Consider the following 16,839-nt stretch of genomic DNA (forward strand, 5'->3'; position numbering starts at 1 on the left):
AGCAAATTTACACAGTTATACAAGCTGTACACTCACTACTTTACATTGTAGCAAAGTGTCATTTCTTCAGTCTTGTCACATGAAAAGATATAATAAAATATTTACAAAAATGTGAGGGGTGTATACTCAGTTCTGTGAGATACTGTACTAGCATCGCAAACATCTACCCAATTAGCATGCTAGCTTAGCTTATATTATATTTAGGTATGTTTTTTGCTTCCAATATAGTTACCAATTACGTTTCAAATTGATATTTGTGTGTACTTAGCATGACAATTAATTAATTAAAAATGTATTATAGTGTTATTATATACTATACCATATTGCTATTATTGTGTAAAATTAATGTTAAACTACTTTTATAGAATATAATTGCAACAATCCTTATAAAAAAAAAAAAATTAAAAAAAAAAAACATTTTTAGGCATGGTTGTGTTTCCAGTTTGTTTTATTATGCAATACATATTTCAAGCATGTTGTTTGTGCACTTAATGTAATAAACATCATACAATAGTTAAATAGGTTATTACAGAGACCCACACATGACATGCAAGAAAAAAAGTAAATCGTGCGCACGATTTGCTAATTCGTTCCCTAGATTTTTAAATTGTGTGCAGGATCAGAACAAATGTAGACCAGGGCTTGATTCTGTCTGTGTGGAATTGATTGGATGGTTGTATGGTTGTGGTTTGCTATTGGTGGATCTCATGTGAGTGACAGGTTGCCCCGCCCTCATCATCAGAGAAAAAGAAGATATGTTGCTGCAAGAGTGAGTGGAAGTTATTTTTATTCAAGATTATAAGGACACATGAACTTAAAAAATGATGTGCCGCTCACGAGCAGCTTTTACTTTCACTTTCAGCTCGCCGCTCTGCCAGCTCGCCGCTCAGTTCGCCGCTCTCGTGCAGCCCTGATCAGCGCGCCGCTTCGTCAGCAGCTGGATCAGTTTGCCGCTCTCAAGCAGTTCTGTCCTCCATGCCGCTCTCAAGCAGCCTGGTCAGTGCTTCGCCACCGAGCCGCCCACAGCGCCGAGCGCGTGCTTACGGTGTTCTTCCTTCTGTGGCCGCAGTTGGAAGCTAAAAGAGCTTATTTTCTTGAGCAAATTTCCTGCGACATTGTTGCAAATGTTGCGCCACGATTGTGGCTGACGGGCACAGTGAGTGCATGCGATGTCTGGAGAAATCCCACACAGAAGCCACGCTCACTGAAATGACCTGCTCTCATTGTGAGAGTATGAGTCTGGCCTCCTTGCGCTTGCGGATAGCTTTCTTTTTAGAATGCGACTCCGCCCCTCGCGCCCTCCCGTTTTCTTCCTCCCAGGAATCTGTGAGGTAAAAACAGCGGGGCAGAGGATCTCAGTGCTCGGATGAAAGTGAGCTCACGCTGGCTCAGGTCCTGCGTGCCTCATTTTCTCAACAGAGAGCTTTCCCTTGTCCACTTCTCCCGCTCTGACCAGCGCCCCTCTGCCATCGCGAGCGACCTGGTCTTGTTCGGGGGATCTGAAGAGGAGCCGCTGGATGACAGCATGTCCCTAGCGGCCTCGGACGCTGAGGATTGGCCGGACTCGCATCACAACTCCGCCCCCTTGCCGTCTCTCAAGCCTATCGACGCCAGGGCTTCTGTTGACTCTGAGCTCACTTGTGTGCTCTCAAAGGCTGTCTAAGAACTCGGCCTGGAGTGGTCTGCGCCTGAGGAACCCACACGCAGCCGCTTGGACGAATGGTTTCTGCCCGGACGCCGTCAGGCTTCTCCCCAGTGGGCAGCACCCTTTTTTCCAGAGGTCCACGAGGAGCTCACGAAATCGTGGTGTGCCCCGTTCTCTGCCCGCCTGTGCTCTTCTGCCTCTCATGCTCTCACCTCTGTTGACGGCAATGAGCAGAAGGGATACGAAAAGCTGTCGCCTCTGGACGAAACCGTGGCCGTACACCTGTGCCCACCCGCCGCCATTGGTTGGAAGACGAAGGTCACCCACCCATCCAAGCCGTGTAGCACTACGTCGACCCTCGCTGGACGGGCATACACCTTGGCCGGCCAAGCAGCTTCCCCCTGGCAGTGCACCGCTGTTATAGCAGACATAATAAAAAAAAAGACATTCTCAAAAAGAGAGCAAATTTCCTCTTTCACCCCTCATGTGCACCACAGTTCCAGACAGCGACTTGGTGCTTGAACCGGAGCTAGTGGCACACAGGTCCCTCCTCCTCAGCCACTTAGAGTGCTTGGGGCTCAGGATCAATTTTCCAAAGAGCTCTTTATCCCCCAGTCAACATATCTTGGTCCTGGGAATTATTCTCGACTCGACCTGCATGAGGGCCGTAGTCTCGCCAGAGAGATCCCTGGCCATTCAGCAGCTCGCGGAAACTTTCACGCCCTTATCCTCTCTGCCGCTCAGAAAGTTTCAGAGGATGCTAGGTCTCATGGGCTCAGCATCACCAGCCCTACAGTTGGGCCTGCTTTGTATGCGCCCACTACAGTTCTGGCTGAAACCGCAGATCCCGCCCCAAGCCTGGCAGCATGGTCACTGCTCAAGGTGAATCAGATGTGCGTTGCAACCCTGGCTCCTTGGATGAACCCCTGCTGGTTCGAACAGGGCGTGGCTGTAGGGACGATGTGCAAGAGGAAAGACGTTTTCACAGACGCTTCCAAGATGGGCTGGGGAGCTCTGTGTGACCGTCACCCGGCCTTCGGTGCTTGGAGGAGGTAAGAAAGCGAGCTTCATATCAACCGCCTGGAAATGATGGCGGTATATCAAGCTCTCCAATCTTTCCTCCCTCTCCTTGCGGGACACCATGTCCTGATCAGATCAGACAATATGACGGTGGTGTCCTTCATAAATCGCCAGGGCGGGGTCTCGTCCAAGCCCCTTTTCACTCTAGTGAAAACCATCCTAGAGTGGGCCCAACACAACCTGCTCTCACTCAGAGCAGCACATGTTCAGGGCGTGCTGAACAAAGGGGCAGACATGTTGTCCCGGAGCAACCTTCCCCCGGAGGAATGGTCGCTCCACCCCCTCGTGGTTCAGAAAATTTGGGATGTCTGCGGGAGGGCAGAGGTTGACCTCTTCGCCTCAGAAGACAACTTTCATTGCCCAATTTACTTTTCAAAGACCAAGGATGCCCTGGCCCACGACTGGCCCAGCCTCCTCCTGTACGCTTTTCCCCCGGTCGCTCTGATTCTCCAGGTTATCAGACGAATCAGGGAAGGTGCCCACAGGGTCCTCCTGGTGGCTCCTCTATGGAGGAGCAAACCATGGTTCACGAACCTGTCTTAGCTATCGTCCATGGAGCCATGGCCGATCCCCCTGAGACGAGACATCCTCTCCCAATCGGGAGGGACAATTTGGCACCCTGAACCTAAGCTGTGGGATCTCTATGTATGGCTTCTAGACGGGAGCCTTCAAACCTAGATACAGAATGAGTACTGCGTATTTTGCCGCGCTATTTGTAGGACGCCTCATGCCGTCACTTCAGTCGAATTAAATCAGTCTGCCAAGGTGAGACGACCGCTTATATAGCCCGAGACCCCACCCATTTTGGTGGGCTCGAGCGGGCTCACTCACCATTGGCTCGCGTGGCTCTGCCGCCCCATCATTGGTTCGTTTACTTTAACTCCACGAACCAATGGCCGTGCAGTTTCACTGCGTGATTAAAAAAGGCTTCAGAATCGGTGAAAACAGTTTCCCCATTGCGTCTTGCCTAAATGGCAGACAACGCAGTACTCGTTCCGTATCTAATGGAACCGAGGTTACGTTAGTAACCGAGTACGATTTTATTAAGTCTAAACATGAATTATAGAATAATATTAGTGAGTAGTATGACAAAATTACTATTTTGACCAGCAGAGGGCAGCAGAGGACCAGCCATTGGCTCACTTTCATTTTCAAAGTCTCTGTTTTGTATTTGAAGTTAATTTTCTATGTTAACTCGGATATTTGAAATCAATAACGAGGTAAGAAAATGCTTATTCCAGGTTTCCCCTTTAAAAATCATCATTTTCAGGTCTCAATGTAATTGTAATGTTATATTTATTGCAAAACATACAACAAATGAACAAATGAAGTGGTAAACCTTGACAAAATGTGATTTGTAATATTATAAGGATTTATATAGTTTAAAAGGGATTTTAAATGACAAAACCTTGAAATTTTAACTATATTAGTGGCCTTCTGCTGCCATCTGGTGTCACCAAATGACAGTTTCAGGCAATTTAATAAGGAAAAAATGTTTTTTAAAGGTTTTTTGACAGTTATAGCGCCACCTATTGCCTGATCTCCACCACTTTTTGGGGGCTGTCCTCAGAGTGTGCCCATACATATGCGTGTTAATTTTGGGGAAAATATCTCATTTCGTTTTGAAGTTATAGATACTTATACATATGAAAGCATAAAAAATGACCCATAAGCGACTTTGATTGGATTTTTTTTTTTTGCCACTTCCTATCAAAATTTTGACATTTGGGCAGCGACCACGCGGTATTAAAGAGACAGCTCGCACAATGGGTATTAATGTAAAAACTATACATATTTATATATTTTGCTATTGTATTGTGAAGTGACACTTTCATAATTCTTTCTATACTCAGGCTGACGGCAGAAGGTCTGGACTCTATCTCAGCTTTCACTGGCCAAGGACCGCCAAAGAGGACGTTTGACTGACATGTAATGCAACCAATCACAGTTCGTTTTGTTCCGCGTCAGCTTTAAGGGCGTGAAAATGTAAAGTCGATGTCCCTTCAATAACAGACCGGCGTGCAGCTAATAAATTATTCATTCAAGAACGTTGTGCAAGTTTACTGCAACAATGGAGCCGCGAACTTCACATACTTTTGAAAATCCAGCGTTAAAGAGAGAAGAAAGCAGAAAAAGTGGGCTTATTGCTTGAAAAAAAAAATAGGCTACATTTATGAAAATAACATTTGTTTAGAAACAATTTTATGACATTTACTTTTGAAGAATTAGATTCAAAATATCCAAGAATAACACTTTAATGTAGACCTAATACAAAGTCCATATTAGGCCTATTATTAGACATGTTGATGTTTCATAGTTGTGAAAAAAAAAACAGCATTCAGTGTCTCCCTCCCGCTAGATGTCGCCAAAAAAACTGCGCGTGACGTCATTGACATGCGCCGCGATCGGTCTGCGACCAAAACAACGCCTGATAACATCACTTTTAACGATATCATTGATAGTGGAATATTGATCGGAATTTATTCGCACTCCCTTAAAGGTCCTGCACACTTCATCCTTGAGACCGACACACGGTGAGACTGTAAATCACAGTTGTCTGCGCCCTTTGTGTGCGAGGTTTCAAAAAATAGACTTGGGGGTTTTGTTGGATTGCTAAATAAATTATCTAATCTGAATCATTGATTATCATTATCTCATTTAAGATTATTTATGCCTTTAACCGCGATGAGGGCGTTATGCCTTATATGCATTCGAATTCCAATGCAGTTTCGATCAGAAAATAGAAATCATATTTTTCTTCCTCGTATTCCTAAGTAAATCATTCTGTCCATTGCTGGATGTCTGCGATCCGTTGATTTTACTGACTAAACAACACGAGATCTACACTAGAACCGTGGTAATACAATCCAACATGTACATCGGTGTTCTTCGAATTATTCAGTTAAATACCATGGTTCACGATTATAATAATCATTCATAGCATATATCATGGTGTATCAAACTCACAAAGTATTACAATATGAAAGCATCACTAAACCGTGTTTTTGAACATGTACCATGGTAATAGCATGTAGATACAGTGTTATATGAATATGGTAAATATTCTGTTCGACAGTATAGCCTCCATGCGATAACACACCAAATATATTCGCTATTTCTTTTCGATTAAAAATCTGCTTATGCGAAAGAATAAAACAAACAAACAAACTCAGGGTTTTCTTGCTCCAGGACTCCATGAAGAAACATGTAAACAGAAAAAAAAACGGGAAAAAATAAAAAACAGAAATAAGCCATCAAAATTATTTTTCAATTACAAATAGACAGACATAAGCTAGGGATACACAACAAGAAATATTTAAATTGCATAATAAATGAATGTACAGCAGAGTTAGACACATTTGTTTTGCAAAATTTACTTACAAAGTTACTTGTGTGCATGAAATTGTTTGAATAGCCAATTAGCCTAATAGTTAGGCTAATACACAATACTTTTTATGCTTCTGCAAAATACTGACTTTACACACTGTTTATAAGATTGATCAAATCACTATGATTGTTTTACTCTTTGTTCCTTCAATAGACCTTTTTAAACATACAAATTAGAAGAGTACATCCAAACTGACAAGAATTCCAGTTCCAAGATCCAAACTTTCGATGGTGGAATCTTGCTAAAAACACAAAAGGGGGGAGAGGATCCCGGGAGGAATGGGGTAGAGTTTGCGATGAGGGTCCCGGCACCAAACAGCTCCGATCGGGCAGAATCAGGCTCAGGGGAGATGCCTGAAAATGGACGCTCCAGGAGGAAACGGGTGCCGAAGATGTGCGACTGCTGCGGGCCCAATGGCAAGCCCCACGTTCCAGGACATGAGCAGGTTTCCAAGAAACGTGGCCGCAAGAAAAAAGAGATGGTGAGCCAAGAAGATGTGGCTGCGGAGGAGGTGGTGAGCACATCAGGGGTTGTAACTTTGGAAGCAGACGCAGTGGATGCAGGGTCTGTGTCTGAGATGGAGGAGGCACCGTCTCCCAGAGGGAAGCCAGACTTTTCCCAAACTGAGAGTGCGAGTGAAAGCACGGTCATGGTGAATGGCTTGGAGAACAGTGTTCATACCGACTGTACGCATCCCAGTGACGCCAAAGAGCTGAGCAGTTCTGAAACACTGAATGACTTGATGAAGAAACCCTCAGATTCTTCCTTGATCAGCGCAGAGCCGGACCTTTCCGCTCACAATGATGCCATGGAAACCGAGCCGCCCAGCTTGTGCCCTAATGTAAACAAGGCTTCCTGGGACCACCACTACTGCAAACCCCTCGCTGGGGAGAACAGAAGTGACTCCACGGAGGGGACAGGCCATGTGTCTGCACTGCCTCCTGTTGAATTTACAACTGAGGGCATCATCGAGTGTATTCATGGTAGTGTTTGGCTGATTTCGACGACTTCTGCTGACATGGTGTTGTTTTTTGTTACTAAACATGCTTCTTTTTTTTCTCTCAGAATTCCTTGAGCAGTTCTATGGGAAATATGGAAGCTTCACCCCATTAAATGACACTGATGTCCTTGATCACCTAAATAAGATCTTTCAGTCTGATCTAAAAGACAGGCAAGTTCAATTCCTAATTAATCTTTTTTTTTTTCCCACATTGACAATGTTAATGCCCATTTCTGGCACTTTCCACAAATAGGGTACAAAATCAAGTCCAATATATGTGATTTTCAGGGAATATATCAGTGAAAGGATGAACTTAACCTTCAGAAAGACCTCAGGAGGTCAAACTAAATGTTATAATTCACCTGTATTTGGTTTTAGGTTTGCAAAAACCTGTTACCAAAATTTGAAAACCTTTTTTTAATAATACCTACACTACTTCAGTAAGTTAATATATATATATATATATATATATATATATATTTGTTAGCAAGGATGCATTTAATTGATCGAAAGTGACAGTGAAGACTTTTACATTCTTACAAAAACTTTTTATTTGAACTTTCTATTCATCAAAGTATCCTGAAATGAAAATGTATCATGTTTTACACTGAGAAGCCGCTGTTTTCATCATTGATAATAATCAGAAATGTTTCTTGAGCAAATTAGCATGTTAGAATGATTTCTGAAGGATCATGTGAGACTGGAGTAATGATGCTGAAAATTTAGCTTTGATCACAGGAATACATTACAGTTTACAACATATTCACACAGAACAAAGACATTTAAAACTATATTAATATTTCACAATATTACTGTTTTTACTGTATTTTAGATCAAATAAATGCAGGCTTGAAGAGCATAAGAGACTTCTGTCAGAAAAATTAAAAAATCTTACCGACCCCAAACTTCTGACCGGTAGTGTATATTTCCAACGAATGTAACAAAAATTTTAGTTTTTCATGTAGCTTTGGTAGCAAGATTATATGGTTGAGCTTGACAAAAGCTGTCAACAATTTGGGAAAAGGGTGATTTGATGCGTTTAAATTGAGCTACCTCTGATGAAATGTTAATTTCATGTTAGATTATATTAGATATGTTAGATAAACTATACTTTTCACATATCAAAGAACGTGGGATTTGTGGCTCCATTGATTTTTCAAAAGTAATGGAACATCAATTTGTTCCCTATCTGTGCGCTTGGGATCAGTGCCCTAATGTCACTTTATTTTCTGTATATTCCTTCAGGATGAAGCTGATAACAGCTGAAGTGGCTAAGTACAGGGCAGGTCTGGCCTGTGCTCCTATGCATTTCTTCCAAGTGACCTACAACAAGCACACTTTGACCTTAGATGACCTTTCAACACTTGATGACCAAAACTGGGTGAATGATCAGGTAAGCTTTTAAATCTATATTTATAAGAAGTAAATACATGTCATTCATTTCTAAAATGCATTTGCACATCTGCTGGATTAGGATTTGTTATATGGATTTTTGCAGGTGATTAACATGTATGGAGAATTGATCATGGAAGCTACAAACCATAAGGTAAAAGCATTAATGAGTTTCCTAATGCAGTTTATTTCTTGATTATCTTGCTCATCACATTACTTTTCGTTTTATACAGTAACTAAAACTTTTCACTTTTTGTAAAAAAGTGAAAGATTAGAAATTATTAGTAACATCAATAGGAAAACTAATATTTTCTGTTAGTTTAAGCAGAAACTAATAAAAGTAAAACAAACCTTTAATGTTTTAATAATTAAGTAAAACTAACAGAGTTGTAGGCTATAATTACTAAAAGTGCAGACAAAGGCGATTATCGATAAAATATTTCTTAAAATCGCCCAGCCCTGGTGTGTTTACACATTTCAGACAGATTGTGGTGAGAATTTTTCAGTGACCTTTTCATGAGATTACAGTGGTATGACATTGACATTTTGTGTATTATGATTGGGTCATTGAATCATTCACTCATCTGATTCATTCAAAAACAGATTTATTCAGGAATAAAAAACCATTAGTGTGTTACTCTAAGACATACAATGTTTGTTCTATTGATGGAGCAAAAATCGCTAAAGTAGCTGACAATATTGTGTCTACAATGTAAATTACTCAATATTAACTTGTTTATAAAAGCAATATCACCGCTCACAGTCGTGCTGCTGTTCTGAATATCAGTTTGGCTTTGATTACCTGCAGCCTTGAGTCTACAATCGCATCACAACTGTACTAATATTCAGAACAGCAGCACAATTGAGAGTGTGAAATTGCTTAAATATCTTGTGTGATATTGCTTAAATACTTAAGTAAAGTTTAGTCTAAAGGTGTGAAGGGTTGGATTCTGGAATCCACTGCCACTTCAATATATATCTTTTGAGTGTTATTAATCAACATTTATCCTTCTAAAATTAAATTATTTGAATGACTTCTTCAACGTATGTTAAAGCATTTATTTTCCTTCAAACACTAGAGAATAATGATGAATATTGTCTGTACCTCTCACTGAGAGAAAAGTACAACTTATCAGTATGTTTTGGGAATCTTTCCTGTTTATAGTTTAAGCCTGAGCCAACTTCAACCTTGAAGAAGCTGTGAATCATGTGTATCTTTGTATGTGCGCTAAGTGTTCTGTACAGGTCCTTTATGGGTGTGGGTGGACAACTGGCATTCTGCTCTGCAGACGCCTTGTCATGATCTAGTAGGATATCCTGTACCTAAATCCAGGGTCCGAGCGTCAGAAGCGTGATGGATGGAGATATGCTTCTGACTATCAGTCCATGTGTGGAAAATTACTAATTTTGTCTATTTTTCTTAGCCAATCAGGATCGTTTAACCTAAAGAATGACGTAGTTAGTGGACTCTGTTAGAGTATAATTGCTGTGGAAATGTGAATGTACGCAGAGCGGCCTACAAACTCCTTGTGAGAATTGAAACCGGCTTCTGCTGATCAAACTGCAAACTATTCTTCAGTAAAAAAAATTTCAATTTATTTTTTTAAACTCTGACTCTGGGTCTTCATTCATCATATCTGGTCTTTTGGTTCTTTAACTCTAAAATTACCCTACAGGTGTGCTTAGTCTAATTAGTGATATCTTGGCAAAATTTGCTTGCAAAAAATGTATGTAGTGTAGGGATGACACTTTCGAACCAAGCCGCTTTCTTGGTCAGTGAGGCGAATGCGTGCGACCAACTTGAACCCGTTGCGAAATCCGCATGGGGAAATCTTTTGCCCTCACACAAAATTCCTGATTGTGTGGATTCCTATTAAAATGAATAGATTAGGTAAGATTTCTAGAGGCTATACATGACTGGCAAAAAAGGCAGAATAATAATACAATAATAATGATGCTTGGCCTCTGGGGTTTCTGTATGTTTGGATTTTTTTTTTTTTTCAGTTCTCCTTTGCTGATTGTAGTGATGTGGCTCTAATGTTGCAAATTACTTATTATTTTATCTGTCCTTTTCTAGGTTCATTTCTTCAACAGTTTTTTTTACCGACAGTTTGTAGCAAAAGGTTATGAAGGAGTGAGACGGTGGACCAAAAAGGTGAATGGCACAGCATGCAAAACATCACATATAGATTGAATCTTGAAAAAATGGTATCTCATTTGTTTTTGTTTAGTGCATGATAAACACAAAAAAGATATTTTGAAGGACATTGGAAACCAAACAAAATTGGAGGCTATTGACTTCCTTTACATGGACAAAATCATTTGAGACATTTCTCAAAGTTATTATATGTCTAATAGTTTTCTTTCTAAAGAATATGGAATTTGTGCCACTATTCTTGGCACACAAAATTGTGGAAAGTGGCTAATGTCTGTCTTAATGTCCTCAGGTTGACCTGTTTTCTAAGACATTGATTCTGATTCCTCTTCACCTGGAGATCCACTGGTCGCTCATAACCGTGGACGTCTCCAAGCAGAACATCAACTTCTATGACTCACAGGGCATCCTGTTCAAGTTTGCAGTGGATGTGAGTTCTTTTGAACTGTGATTTAGACTGAAATCCTCACATAGAGCTGATGTGTGACTCTTATCTACAGAACATCCTTAAATACATCCTGGCAGAAGCAAAAGAGAAGAAGCAACACGTCTTTCAGAAGGGTTGGAAGATGGTCGTCAACAAGGTCTGTAACGTGAGCTTTAATTAAACGTTTCCTGATGATCTGAATAAACACATTGAGAGCTTTATTAGGGGCCAAGCACCGAAGGTGCGAAGGCACCTCTTGTAATCATTAGTTTTCTTATTATTATTCTTCCGCTCTGGAAGTCTATGGTAGCCCATAGCACCGTATGCTGAAAAGATGTGAAATTTGGCACACTGATAGAGGCCAGTCTCAACTGTGTCCATAGCACATTTGGAGTCTCTAACTCAATCCCTCTAGCGCCACCACCTGTCCAGAATTTCACTCATGTTTATGCTAGTAACTTTTGAACCGTAAGGGCTAGTAACAAAATTCTCAATGGCTCAAGACAATTCGATTGCTCCCTATGACGTCATTTTCCATCATAAAAATTTTCCTGCCATTTTGATTTATCCGAAAAACCTACTTTTTCGAACTCCTCCTAGGCCATTGCTCCGATTTTCACGAAAATTGAACCAGATCATCTTGAGACCATGCCGACAAAAAGTAATCAAAAGCTTTTTCATAGAACCATCCTTTCTCGAAAATGGCCCAAACGAATTTCACAAGCTCACGTGATTTTCACGTGAGTCATCTCATTAGACTCCTGAATCCTTGCCGAGTCCAACAATACCAAACATGCTAGGTTTTGACTTACGGTTTGTGCTATAAATGCTATATTTTATGAATGCATTGGTGTACCATTACGAAACTCAGTATGTGTCATCGGCACCATGCTCTGAAGGTACTCAAAAGGCTTTGAGACAGCACCTCCTTGTGGTCAAATGTTATAATGAATTTTTTTTTTAAAATGGTAATAGCATTATATAAATGTGGCCTATTGTAATGAGGTCTTAATAGATTCCGTGAGCCATGCTGAGAACATTGATGCCAAAATCAGCAAAACTTCCTCTCCACCACTTTTTAATCTCCTCCTAGACCGTTGGTCCAATTTTCACCAAAATCAAATCATATCATCTTCAGACCATGCCGGCAAAAAGTTATGGATTTCGTGTTGATAGACAAAACCGTTTTCGCATACCGCAGCAAGGCTTGATGCCAAAATGACACTTGAGGCTGTATCTCTGCAATGCTTTGACATATTGACAGCAAACTTTGTGAGTGTCATTGTCACCTCACTCTGACCACACCGTATTAATTTGGTCACAGAGCCATCTATTGGTCAAAAGGGATAAACCAGTAAATCTTTATTATTGACTATATTTGTGATTTTTCTGCTCTTTTGCCTAAAATGATCTCAATAGGTCTTTAATTGCTCACTGTTGCAGTTGGTCTGATGCTCCCAGCCGTGTTGGCTGGCTTGTTGTGCCTTCGTTGTGCTTGGCCCCGTAATTGCTGCTTGCGGCTATATTTTTTTATTTGGTTTTGGTTTTGCTCTCTCCACAGACCATTCCACAGCAGAAGAACGACAATGACTGTGGAGTTTTTGTCTTGGAGGTAGGGCTGGGTGATATGATATATTCAATTCAATTCAAGTTTATTTGTATAGTGCTTTTCATAATACACATTGTTTCAAAGCAGCTTTATAGAAAATGCTTGTTTCAGTAATACAATTAGGAAGTATTCTGTTTTCAGTCAGAGATGAGTGCATCAAAGTAATGTTTATATGGCAGTAATATACAGCTATTAATATAATTCAAGTTATGTGGTTAGTAAACATCATGCATTTAGTTAAGCAGACACAAAGAATGTGTTCAGCAGCCATTACAACTTGTGCTTGTAATAATTACAATATACAATATGATAATGTTATTATATACACTTCATGCCAGCTGTGCTATAGATTTTGCTATAAGTAAGTAAATATATTTGCATGGCTATCAGTGGGCAGGATATTTGGATGTGGGCAGGACATCCAAATATTGTCGATTTGACAGGAATTTTTGTTGCAATCTCTGGACAACCAATAAGATTCTCGCTTTTGGTCACATGTCCAGGACCAATGCTGTTAAATAAAACATGACTTGTTGGATGCTTGTTTGCATTTTCATTAAAGTGCCCCATTATGCTATTTTAAAGGTTCCTGATTTTGTTTTGGAGTCTCCTACAATAGGTTTACATGCATTGCAAGGTCAAAAAATACTTTAATTTTCTCATTTTATACATTGCAGCATCACCTAAATTCTCAGTCTGAAAAAGGTTTGTTCGAAGATTCAGTCTCTCTAAACCCCTCATTTCCACAAGCCTTTTCTGCTCTGATTCGTCAGATGACCCAGTCTGTTGTGATTGGTCTGCTCTGCTCTGATTGGACAGATGGTCCAGTCTGTTGTAATTGGTCGACTGTTTACAGCACATGTCAGAAACCACATGACTATTACCATATCTGAATTTCAGCTCTGGATCTTCCTCAGCACTTGATACACAGTGAAACGAACAGAAACAATAGTAACAGTTTTAATGTATCAATCTCATCCTTTACTTCATGTAGAGTGGATTCGCATTTCGCAGTGCAGAAAACAGCGTCTTCTCGACATGAACAACACAAACCAAATTCTTCCAGTCTCAGCCACAACTAAAGTGTTTGAGGGTGGGGCAAAGTAGACGTTGTTTCCGTTCAGCCAATGAAGACCATAGACGGGCATTATGCAAATTTGTTACATAGTTACGTAGGTTCAGCAGGAAGTGAGAGTGGATTTACTGACGACTCATTTCAGCACTTCAGAATCTATTCTTTATTTTAGAAGACAATAACTTTATTTGTCATGCACTTTGCTTTTTACGGGTACGCTAGGGTCCACAAACCGTGCGTGTGGCGTGAATTTTGTCATCAGTACAGTGTGTCCATACTGTGCGCATGCAGACCAAATTTTCTGACAACACAGGTTGCACATACGTCTTTTTTTTTCTTTTTCTTTTTTTTTCTTTTTTTTGCACCGATTAGTTTGTCTACAAGGTGTCAACAGTCCCCCAGGGCCGTTGTTTCAGAAGATAGTTGAAGAAAGAACTGAATAAATGGAAAAGACAGAAATGCATGCAAGCTACAACAACAATAGGTTGCTATGTGGATGAGAGATAGTGTGAGGAGGTAAGAAAGTATACGCATTTGTACTGTAGCCTAAAAGATTATAAAGATATGTATATGGGTAATAACTGAGAGATTGGCCAGGTGCTACTGCTCCGTTCTGTCTCCTGTAGACCAGGAGGGGTAGTGAAATTTGTCAACCACCTGTGTACGCATATACATCAACTGGAGTATACTTTGGGCTTAAATAAGAGGGGGTTTCATTAAAATATTTATATTTATCTATTATAAAATTACTCAACATAATATGAGATTGTGGTTATGGTGCCTACCCCCAATTTTTTATCATCAAACTGAACCTCTTTTTTCTTTTGCAGTACTGCAAGTGCCTGGCGTTCATGAAGCCGCTGCTCTTCACTCAAGAGGACATGCCACGAGTCCGCAAGAGGATCTACAGAGAGCTCTGCGACTGCAGACTGTCTGACTGTTCAAATCAAGACAAAGCCACATAGATTTGAGGACTTGTAGACTCGTGTCTGGATGATGAACACAACAGGTGGGAATGGACTTCACAGCAAGACAAAGAAATCCAAAGTTTTGGTCAGGCAAAGCTGGAAATTCCCAATATATGAGCCTGTCCAAACATTCCTGTTGGTTCAGCCACTGGAAAGGCTTGCTGGAGTTTTTTTTGCAGGTTGCGTTTACCTCTTCGCTTGACACAGCGGTTCAGATATGCCTTTTTCCCAGCGCCCTCAACCTCAAATTTAACGAAGGCTGTGACAGCTTCTCAGAGAACAAGGTGGCTGTTCAGAAACAAATGAGAAAATCTTCAGCAATGGAGAAATTGTTTACTGGCAACCACAAAATTTCAAGCGTGTGGATATTTTTTTTAAACTTATTTTAAATTTCATTTATTGCCATTTATCTTAGAACACAGCCATAACACAGACTACGTGTTTCTAATCAGGTTTCTTTTTGCAAAGAAAATAGTCTTTGCTTTGCAACATGAAACTTGAAGGACTTTCATAGATTATAAATATCATGGCGTTGTTGAGTTACGAGAAGCTTTTATAAAGGCTTTTAATGAATGTACTGTTAAACATGAGAAATCTACTTGTACAGTCAAGCTTGTAACTTGAAAGCAAATTTTGTGGCGAAACCTGAAGTCCTGGACCAGATTTGCTTTGTTAAAATTTGATCAACTTCAAAGTATGTTCCAAGTTCCCAGATGTTCCGTGGTTTTTAACGAAAAAGCCACAGGATCGATGCGTAATATCAGGCTGCTTCCACCGGCATTATTTGACCGTTTTGTTGTTGCAAACTGCTGTTCTCTCACTTCTGAGCACTTTCCGTTGTTTTTCTAGAATGTGTCAGCGGTTAAAATGGTTTTTGTAGCATGTAGATTTGTCATTAACTGAAGTCAGTTAAAGGTCATTTTAAAAAATGAGCACAGAGTTTGTTGCAGTGAGAGCTGCAGGTTTCTGCCTTTTATTTATATTCTTTTCTTTTTCTTAATGGCGAAGACCGATCTGAAGAAATCATCTAAAACCGCCATTCTGTCATTGGCTAAAACAAACGCTGAAGGCCAAGTCCACGCAAAACTTCAGAATGTTGATTGTTGCGGTTGTGATGTGTTTGAATCACATCATCATCAGTTCTGTGTGAGGAACGTTTTTCTACCTTGTAATGCAGTTTGGTACAAATATGTCAGAATAGTAGCTTTTTACTTTTGTCAGTGATCCACCATTCAAGAGAGATACTGTCATTTTAGTTACTTGAAATTTACCAACAAATCATAACCTCAGACTGAGTTTCTGACTACTAGTTTCATCATTATTTAAAAATACATAAAATCATGTTAAATAACCAGTTCTGTGTCTGTTATTGTGTTTAAAAATGCACATAAAAGGAAGCATTTAACCTTTTGGAAATGTTGATTGTCTACCTCTGAAGGTCAGTGTAAATATGTTTTAAATTTTTGCATCCCTGTTACCAAAATTTTAATAGTTTAGAATCCTGATTTGTGTTATTTTTTGTGTAATAAAATAGTTTTATATACATCAGAATGGCTAATAGGTTGAAGATTTTGCTAAAATAGCATTCAGTTACGTTTCATGGTAAAGCTGCACGATTCTGGATAAATTGAAAATCACCATTTTGTTGTTTAAAATAAAGATGATTCTCCCACAATTCTGAATAGACAACTAAACAAAATAACATGCAATTTACTAACGGTTCTGAAAAAATGTTAATTGCTGCAGTCTATTTAAAAAATATATTTAATTAATGTGAATTGATTTTTTTTTTTTTCCTTTTTTTTAAATCAGTTTGAATGAATGATTCAGTGACTCACACACGAAGACTTCACTTGTTTCATTAATGGACATATAATGGACCTATACATAACTGCTTTCTCTGGGTCAGAACGCAGATCTGAATGTTCGCTGTGATCGTACTTGTCAAATGTTTAATAGATGTCACTGAATTGTCATTTAGGAATAAGATCATGTGGGTGTTTGAATCAAGATCTCTTAACAATTAACCGTGCAGCACTACTTCATGGTAATGACTGAGATTGATGCAAAGCGTTGTGCAGTAATTATTGGACAAAATTT

At 39.9% G+C, this 16,839-nt stretch overlaps 1 protein-coding gene across 1 annotated transcript; it reads left to right on the forward strand.

The window, feature by feature from the left end:
- The first annotated feature begins 5,080 nt into the window (after positions 1-5,080).
- senp5 (SUMO specific peptidase 5) lies at positions 5,081-16,290 on the forward strand. The gene is made up of 10 exons (XM_051908843.1): positions 5,081-5,259; positions 6,267-7,096; positions 7,179-7,284; positions 8,359-8,506; positions 8,612-8,659; positions 10,583-10,660; positions 10,953-11,090; positions 11,161-11,244; positions 12,649-12,699; positions 14,602-16,290. Exons 2-10 carry the CDS (start codon positions 6,409-6,411, stop codon positions 14,734-14,736), a joined length of 1,476 nt encoding a protein of 491 aa, XP_051764803.1. The 5' UTR covers positions 5,081-5,259; positions 6,267-6,408; the 3' UTR covers positions 14,737-16,290.
- Positions 16,291-16,839: the final 549 nt, after the last annotated feature.

This window comes from Ctenopharyngodon idella, chromosome 10 (genome assembly GCF_019924925.1).
Source record: "Ctenopharyngodon idella isolate HZGC_01 chromosome 10, HZGC01, whole genome shotgun sequence".
In the NCBI taxonomy this organism is placed as follows: Eukaryota; Metazoa; Chordata; class Actinopteri; order Cypriniformes; family Xenocyprididae; genus Ctenopharyngodon; species Ctenopharyngodon idella.

What these genes read in the sequence shown, in the direction of transcription:
- senp5 (XM_051908843.1), top strand. Translation starts at nt 6,409, where the DNA reads ATGAGGGTCCCGGCACCAAACAGCTCCGATCGGGCAGAATCAGGCTCA. An exon ending in AAAACTGGGTGAATGATCAG is followed by an intron (nt 8,507 to 8,611) that starts GTAAGCTTTTAA and finishes GGATTTTTGCAG; the next exon opens with GTGATTAACATGTATGGAGA. An exon ending in GTGGAGTTTTTGTCTTGGAG is followed by an intron (nt 12,700 to 14,601) that starts GTAGGGCTGGGT and finishes TTTCTTTTGCAG; the next exon opens with TACTGCAAGTGCCTGGCGTT.